Here is an 8,952-nt window from a genome sequence, read left to right as displayed (position 1 = left end):
TCAGCTCCGTCACAGATGCCGTGCAATACGGTGCGGTGCCATCCAGGGCAGTCATCCTTCATGCTGACCGGCATCTTCTGTCTCGGTCTTTGTCTCTACCACATCTCGCACATGCACGTTCCCTCGTGAAACCTGTACTGTGCTGTATTGTCTTGTCTTGTCTTGTGTTCGGTGACACAGATTGTCGCCTTCTTTCTCGGGCTCTCATCCAGTCATGTAAGGTCGGGTCTCATCGTCTGGCCTATAGCTGCGTGGCCGAGAATCTCGTTGGCTGCTATGACTCAATAGGCCCGCCTCCGAGGTGCCCTGACGAACGTACTGTGCATCATTGTAATTGGTATAACCGCTCTGCCTATCACGCGTGGGATGAGTGTATCCAGGTTCTCCCGTCTGCTCGTAATACTTTCGATCCACCGGCACGTACAAAATGTGTCCGTCTGTGTCTCTCATGTATTCATCACGATCGCTGGCTATTTGCTGCCTTAAACGATGTGACTCGACAAACCGTTCTGCAGGTTGATCGGGCCGTTGGTGATAAAATTCCATTGGTGGCTGCGCTACCACTTCATATCGAGATATAGGAGGGGCAAATCTCTCCTCACGATAGGCATTCCTTTCGTACTCAGCCTCTTGATACTTTCTGAATTGTTCCTGGGATAATCGCGTGTATGGCTCTTCTCGAGTGCGATGATGTGTTCTAGAGACATCATCCACATGACCGTGATCCCTGATGATGCTTCGAGGGTGTCTGTGCTCCTCTAGCCGGTCCCTTGGGGTCGAAACATAAATTTGAGTCTGATAATCGGCCTCGCTGACTCCAAACCGCCTGTCCTCTTGAAGATGCACCGGAAGTGTATCAGGCCGGCTATGTCCTCTTTCGAATCCAGGCCGAGCTGCCTCATGCGCACTAGCATACGCAAGGTCGAGTCCTTGGCCAAAAACATGTCTTGGTGCGGCGTATTCATGTGCCGTCAACCTCCTCAAACTTGCACTATGCCGGCTTATCGCTGATTCTGAGTTGCTATCCTCCTCCCGTACAGTCGGATCAAAGCTATTCAGAAAGTCTGAGACGGCTGTATTTGATCCTGGCTGTCCAGCCGCAAAAGTTTGAGTTGAGCTCGTGGAACTCGTGATCGGAACGTCACTCGCGGGTCGCTGCAGTGTATGATGACTCGTCATTTTGCTCCCAGGTCGACTATCCACGGACCGAGGTCCTTGTATTGGAAGATCATGTCGACTGCCTGGAGCGTCCCTGCCCGAAGTCCAGGATGAATGATGGGATTGGCGGTCTGGGGATGCCCCTGACATAGCGCGGTCGTGGCCAACAAAGCCCCATCTGTTTTCTTCAGCGTGAACCCTCAAGGGATACTCACGGTGCTCAGAAAGCGGCAGAGAAGGGGAGTTGCCAGAAAGAGCTCGGAAATGATCGCGCGCTGAAGACGAGACCTGAGCCTGAGACTGAATAGGAATGATTCGGGCCTCGCTGAAGGAGGGTCCTGGTCGATGAGGGTCGTATTCATCCTCTGATACGGGCACAGATACTTCTGAACGAGCAATGCTCCGACTCGGATAGGAGGCTCGGATGCTACCATGATTCGATCTTGGGCGTAGGTGGGCGACTTGCTGCATCACCGGCGAATGCACAGAATCCGAAAGTGACATTTGAGACGACGGACCGGCTCGCTTTGGCAACGTATATGCAGGGGCATTTAGGACATCCGCAATAATTTGCACCTTTTGTGGATCACTTGTTGGTGAATGGAGAAAGGCTTGGATTTCTGCCCGACTTGGTACCAAGATCATATCTCTCTTCCAGTCTAGTCGTGTAGAACTGGTACTTGTTCTGGAGCCCGAGGAAAGTATCCCATACTCTGTATGACTCGACGCATCGAAGTCTATGTGCGTGCGTTGGAAGTGTGTCAGTAGTTCTGGAAGAGACCGACCAGATGAAGACCATCCTGACACTTCAGGGCGGTGAGAGCACACATTACACTGTAGACCGGTGATCCCGAGAAGAAAGTCGACCTCTGGTCTATTCTGTACGCAATTCAGGAAGAGGTGAAGGTCGAGGTCATCATAAAATTTTTGCGAAAACCTTGAGCATGTGAGCTGGACAACCACGGACGTCCGCAAAGCTTCTGGGAGGTTGGGTATGCCGTCTGTCAGGCTCCAAGACTCTCTCAAGAACGCCACAATCTCGTTGATAAAACTTTGGTGGCTGCTAGTATAGGTTGGAGCTGGGTCAGTGGGAGCCGTCCAGGCACGTTGTGCATAATGTCCTTGCATCCTAATATGTGCCATAGGTTGAGTTCCATCTCGTATCCATGGTATGTTCGGCGATGGGTCAAAAGGAGGGTCCAGTGGCCAGTCGGCTTTCCAGTAGACAATGGCATTTCCACGGCTGAACTGATTTGTGTGCTTTGCAGCATAATGTTGAATCACCGACTCGAAGGAGAACAGCTTTTGGGTGTTATCGCATAGACTGCATAAAAAGAGCTCTTTACCAAATTTGTCAGTGTGGGGCTTGACGAATTCCACGAAAGCCCATCTCATATCCTCCAGGTTCAATTTTCGCAGCGCCAGCGAAGCCGGGTCATGTGGGAAAGCAGTGCCCTTCAGTTCAAGCACTTTGTCTTCCTGAGCAATGGCCTCTTCAAATTGTTGCCTGATGTGGCAGAGAACCTCAGCAGCAAATTTGCTGCTTGTGTTCTTGGTGACTCCGTTCCCATCTCTCCAGAAGTTGCGAACAAAGTTACGGGCATAGCGACCAATTTTGTCGCGCGGAGGGATTTTGAGCTCAGTCCACATATGTTCGATGTTTTCTTGAGCGACGCGTTGTTCTTGCTCGACAAATTCGCGTTCCTCGAGTTGCATGGCTGGGTTTTGCGATAACTGTTCCTGGGTTGTCTGCTTTTGCAGGGCTTCCATCCTTTGTGCCAGAAGACGAGGTCTAAGAATTGCCCACTGATTGTCATCCATGGGAAGTGAGATTTGAAGTGAAGCCTGAAACGCATTCATAAATTCCAGAGTTGCAGGCATGATAGGAGGAGTGAGCTCTTGACATCTCCGCTCAATCTCTTTGCGCCGCTGTCCTTTCATTCGCTCAGCTTCTTCATGGGTGCGTCCTGGTTTGGCGCGATTGATAGGACGAGGGTTATCATCAGCAGAGGCTTGAAGAGGCCGAGAAGCTTCCTGGAAATTCTCCGTATGAGAACCCGGAAGATGTGGTGGCCCTGGGTTACTCGCAACCGTTAACGAGCTGGGGTGCCGAAGTGGAGCTGCGAAACCTTTGTTAGATCTATCTTGGAGGAAGTTGAAAGGCATTTTTGTGACTCCAGTAGCAAGATACTCACCTTGGAACTTGACCGGTATTGAAGGCATTCCGGGATCCTCAGAAACAATAGACTGTTTCGAGTGAACGGACGTATTCAAAGGACCGCCATGATCTGGCGAAAGGATAATAGAATTTCCGTGAGAGGAAGCCTTGAGATTCCTGTGTTCGATGAGTTCAAGTCGAGAAGTCTTTGCAAGACCACCCTGAAGTTCCCATTGATCCATTCTTGTGGCATCATGGTTCAACTGTCTTCCAATTTCCTCGAGTCCTTTGTACCACTCTTCCGTGGCTGCAGATCCGAGCGCTTCGACGTCCTTGATTTTCAGTTCCAGTTCTTTCAATTGTGGGATATAATAACATTTGGAGAGCTTCACTCGTGGAGGCCGATCTATCTGTTGGAGGACAACAGATGGCACATAATCCATCGTTGAGGTCAAGAATGCAAAGGGTAAGCCAGGATATAGCTTGGATGGGTTCGAGCTTGAAAGTAGCAAATCAGATTCCTGAGGGCGGTAAGTCCGTGTCTAACCGTCTTGATGAATGAAAACTCTTACCTTGATCTTGATAATCTTGCGCTCTAAACAGCTACTACATGAACGCACGCGAAATGGCCAGATGGGCCGAACCCCATTGAAGCCCGGACCGGCATTCCAAGGAGCTGATGCCAGTGTAGGCGGTTTGGTATTTGGCCTCTTTCTGCAAAATTGGCAAGAATGACCGCGAATAAGTTTCCACATATCCAGCTCAGTTGCTCCATCCATGGGTTTGGGTAAGTTAGGAATGAAGGTCTTGCGAGATATAGCCCATATGAGGTCCTGGCGACGTAGACTCAATATTTTTACCTGGCCGGAGGGCTCAGGTAAAGGTATTGCAGGATCAAGAAGCATATGAAAAGAGTGATTGACGCACATCAAACACCCGAGTGAAAGAGGATCAACAAAAGAAAAGATATGTTGCAAGATCTCAGAAGGTAGATCTGCGAGATTCCGTTGATCATGCATGAGGGTATCCTCTGATGATCTTAGCATACTCATTTGCAGATCCGTGGCTGAGTTCCTAGGTTTCTTGATTGTTGCGTCGCCATCAGGCGTAACTGATGTTCGGGAGGCAAGGCCGGCCCATGGTGGGGCAGACTGTCCTTGGTTGACACTAATATCGTCATCTGGAGATGGCCGCCATTTTCTTTTCCCAAGGCTGTTTGCGCTTCTCCCAGGAGCGCCCAAGAGATCCATATGGTTATGCAGGGCAGAGTAACAGTCAAAATGAAAGATGTAGACACAGAAGTTGTAGACCACCTAGATATCAGCACTGAGAGCTGATATATTGGTGTGCTACCAAATCTGGTTCTGATGGAATAAGGACCGAAATCATTGCGAGCAAACGTGCTCCTTTGGCGATTGTGGGACGAGGCAGAGTAACAAAAGACTGCCAGCAGGTTTTAACTGCGCCTGATTTGCGCTTTCACGAGTGACGCGCAAGAAGCATATCAGAGTAGCCTGGAACGTCCAGTCTCCGTAGACGGATGTCTGAGTATATCCGATATGCGCTCAGCCGGAAGATCAATGAAGCAGCTGTGCGAGATTGTGTTAGATTGGGAGGATATGAGAGCCTGGGGATGATGGATGTTCAAATGCGCAGTGTGAGACTTGCTCATGCGATTTTCGTCAAATAGCGAATATCAAGCCTGGTATCAGTGAATCAGTAATAGGCAGTCGATCTGAAACATGGGCAGAGATGAAAAGTGATGCGATGGGGTAGATGTTGATAAATGGAAGTTAGGTGACGTTGGAATTGTGTGGAGGGCGCAGGTTGCTAGTTGGAGGATTGAGGAGAAGCAAGAAGAGTGGAGTTCGAACTGGTGGGAGCCTTGATTTCACCATCACGTAAAGGGAAAATAGTTTCGCCGTTTCCAAGCCAAGACTCTACCAAGACACTAGTCGCGTAGGTCCACGTGACACTATGTCATACAGCTGGCAGTGCAATTGGACTTGCAGCTCCGACTCCGCATAGCCCAAACCCACCGCAGCACCAGGTAACCACATTCAAGTAAAGTGGCCTTGACATTCAAAGTCAGCACTCATCCAACTTCTTTTCAACTCATCTTAGAGGTTAGAAGACCTTGCAAGCGATACGCCTCGCTCCTACATTTATCTCTCTTGACGTCCTTCTACCTACAGAGCTCCATCAATCTGTTGGCTCCTCCCCACTTTGCCGAGTTTTGGGTCAGTTTCCTACACAGCCGATTCTCAAAGACACATCATTCATTGCGGTGAAAGCAAGGATCTGGTGTTTTACCAGGCCTTTCTCACATATACAAGAACGCCATGGCATCTCTCAACCTCTCCACCAATGGTCCATCCATCACCAAAAGCTACCAGGCAATTGTCAACGCTCCCCCACCCTCCGGACCAGCCGCTTCCTCTCCAACCTACGGTCAATGGGCTGTATTCTCGGTTTCAGCGCCTCTAGCAAATGCCTTTCAGCAAGACTCAGGAAACAAAGAAAGTGTGTTAAAAGTTCAGAGCACAGGCGAAGGAGAATTAGTGGATTTGGTGGAGGAGTTCTCAGATGGACGCATTCAGTTTGCGTTTGTAAAAGTCAAAGATTCCAATTCAGGCCTCCCCAAAAGTGCTCTCATAGCCTGGTGTGGTGAGGGCGTCCCTGAAAGAACAAAGGGCTACTTTACAAGCCATTTGACATCGGTTTCAAAACTCCTCCATGGCTACCATGTGCAGATTACGGCCAGGTCTGATCGAGACTTGACTCCTGAAGGTATCATTCAGAAGGTGGCTGATGCTTCGGGTTCGAATTATTCTGGCAGTAGTTCTGCTCCTCCACCAGTAGCTGCCACAAAACCGGTTGTTGCCAGCAAGCCAGTGTTCACTCCCACGCAAAGTAGCGGATTTTCAGGATCCGGGGGCTACAATCCCATTGCACGCAATGCCGCCCCCAAGAGGGATACCAACACGGACGCAGATGGATGGGGTTCCGATGCACCAGAGGTCACACGAACACAATTGGAAAAAGTTCAGTCAGCTTATCAACCCACGAAAGTCAATATGCGAGAGTTGACATCACAAAAGCCTGCGCCGTCTGCATTCAGTAGTAGCCAATCTGATGACAGACCTGAAGTGGTTCGAGGCGCCTATCAACCTGTAGGTAAGGTTGATATTGCCGCCATTCGCAGACAGGCTCAGCAGTCAGGAAATACAAAGGATGATCGTCCTGAAATTGTCAAGGGAGCGTATGAGCCTGTTGGCAAAGTCGACATTGCCGCTATTCGTGCAAAGGCTCAAAAGCCCGACGAATCTTCAAGCTTCTCGAGGCCCCCGCCTACTTCCAATATCTCAAATGTGCCATCAGATGAGCCGGAGGATAGACCACGTTCCCTGGCTGATCGATCTGCCGCATTTTCGCAGGGTCCTGAGCGGCTCACCTCTCTTCCTAAACCAAAGGTGGCCAACAAGTTTGGTGGAGGCACAAGTTTTGGAGGCACAAAGGCCCCACTACCTGGGGGATTTGACGCACAATCAAAGGGCGGTGCTACACCACAGGTTGGAGCGGCTGGCAGATCATTTGCCGAGTCATCAGGAAAGACGCCCGCACAGCTCTGGGCGGAGAAGAAGGCACGAGAGAGAGGTACTAGTGTATCAGGAGATGCACCACTATCTCCCTCTGGTTACACAGGCCAAGCTCCGATTCAGACACAACCTAGCGGCGGAAATGAATGGAAAAGTGGTTATGCGGGGAAAAGTTGGGCGCCTGTACAAACTACTCGTACTGGAACATCTAGCATCGGTCAGCAGGCCACAGGGGGTAGTTCTGGTCAAGTAGATGCGGACGAAGCACCTTCATCTCCAAGTGGAGGGATCGGGTCGATTCGCGATCGCTTCAGTGGTGCTGTTCCGATGGGTGCTCCAGCACCTGCAGCTGCTTTTGATCGAGGTCCCCCTCCTGCCCCAGAACCCGAGACGAGCAACAAGCCCAATCGTGGTATACCTATTCCGGGTATGGCACGGCAAGAGAGTGATGGAGAGGAGGATGTGCCTGCACCTCGTATGCCTACACCACCAGCCCAGCCTCGCAGTCCCACACCTCCCACTCCAGAACCATCCTCCCCAATTCGTCTGGCTCAACCGGTCAGTGCATCGGTGCCACGAGTTGAAGATGCACATGAGGAACAACTATCGCCACCTCCTGTTCTTCCAGCACAATCCATCGCACGAGCCATTCCTACCCCGGCAGCTGATGATGATGATGAACCTGCTGGTGGACATGATTTCGGAAGGGCGGCGGCTCAAGCAGCGGCGGCCTCAAGCCTTGAGCAACAACAGGTAGCATCTGCTCCATCAGCGGGCCCCTCAAGTGGAGGTGGTGAGCAAGCACGGGCTGAATATGACTACGAGGCAGCCGAAGATAACGAAGTGTCTTTGCGTGAAGGTGAGTTCTTTGACTCTCATACGGGAGTTTGGGTATTAATTTTGGTTCTCTAGGTGAATTGGTCACGGACATCCAACGAATTGACCCTGATTGGTGGTTGGTCAAGAACGAAGCCGGGCAGGTATGTGGCTGCACTTTCATAAGGAGAGACAGGTGAAAAATGCTAATCGAGAATTAGACCGGACTCGTCCCCAGCAACTATTTGACCATTGTTGAAGATGACGATGCTGGAGGGGCTCCTCCGGCGGCTCCTGTTGCAGCAGCAGCAGCACCGGCAGCACCGGCGGCTTCTCAAGGAGCTACTGCAACAGCACTCTACGACTATGAAGCGGGTGAGGATAATGAATTGTCATTCCCGGAAAATGCCACCATTACCAATGTTGTAAGTAGAGCTTCCCCCATTACTATAAAATGACCCTACTAAACAAATGATTCCTACAGACATTCCCCGATGAGGACTGGTGGCATGGAGAGTACAAAGGAAAGGCAGGATTGTTCCCGTCGAACTACACCCAGCTTGATGGCTAGATGTATCGGAAGTTGCCTTTGGACATGGAGAAATACTTCTCTCCAGTGGTGAGCGGATGAATGAAAATGAATGACCACAAAATTTTCCTCTCTCTTTGGATTTAGCGAGCATGGAATAGAACGTTTGCTCCAGTAGTCGTCGCTCACAGGCTGAGGCTGAAGGTGGAGCAGTGCAGACTTTGAGAACGAAAAGTGAAGGAAAAACTGGCAGATCAAAGCGGTGTCTCAAAAGCGGTTAGAGCAATTATCCATCGAGTTCACGCATTGGTTTCCCTTGCAGTAGTTCCCCCCTCCTTTCTCAAGCACTTGCCAGTCCTCAAAGCGGTGATCCACATGATTGGGAGGAGAGAGATTTTTCCTAAGCAAGAAAAAGAACAAAACATCGTTGCAGAGAATTTTTCTACAACACGGTTCACCCTACGTAGGTAGGTGGGCTAGGGCCGGTGGCAGTCATTCGTAGACCACGAACCTTACGGAGAGATGCTGCCCGGAGTTGTTAGCAGTAAAGCAGTGCCTCATGTTTCGGATGTTTGTTTGTAGCTCTGGTGTATTCTGTATGTCCTACAGAGACAGCTCAAGTACCTAGGTAGCTCCTCTGGTGATCGTTGAGACTGAATACGACTATTTACCACCACAAGGACACCATCTAC

General features: G+C 50.4%; 2 protein-coding genes across 2 annotated transcripts; one reads left to right on the top strand and one right to left on the bottom strand.

Annotated features, from left to right (window-relative positions):
* Positions 1 to 204: 204 nt before the first annotated feature.
* LTR84_011327 (uncharacterized protein) lies at positions 205 to 4,566 on the bottom strand (the record flags this gene model as incomplete). The annotated part of the gene is made up of 2 exons (XM_064854860.1): positions 205 to 3,837; positions 3,889 to 4,566. The coding sequence occupies 2 exons, from the start codon at positions 4,564 to 4,566 to the stop codon at positions 205 to 207; spliced, it is 4,311 nt and encodes a 1,436-aa protein (XP_064700046.1).
* Positions 4,567 to 5,658: 1,092 nt separating this feature from the next.
* On the top strand, positions 5,659 to 8,302 carry LTR84_011326 (uncharacterized protein; the record flags this gene model as incomplete). The annotated part of the gene is made up of 4 exons (XM_064854859.1): positions 5,659 to 7,774; positions 7,828 to 7,895; positions 7,953 to 8,156; positions 8,216 to 8,302. The coding sequence occupies 4 exons, from the start codon at positions 5,659 to 5,661 to the stop codon at positions 8,300 to 8,302; spliced, it is 2,475 nt and encodes an 824-aa protein (XP_064700045.1).
* Between the last annotated feature and the right edge of the window lie 650 nt (positions 8,303 to 8,952).

Source organism: Exophiala bonariae (genome assembly GCF_035927105.1).
Source record: "Exophiala bonariae strain CCFEE 5792 chromosome Unknown scaffold_53, whole genome shotgun sequence".
Taxonomy (NCBI): Eukaryota; Fungi; Ascomycota; class Eurotiomycetes; order Chaetothyriales; family Herpotrichiellaceae; genus Exophiala; species Exophiala bonariae.
This window is presented reverse-complemented; position numbering and strand designations above follow the sequence as displayed.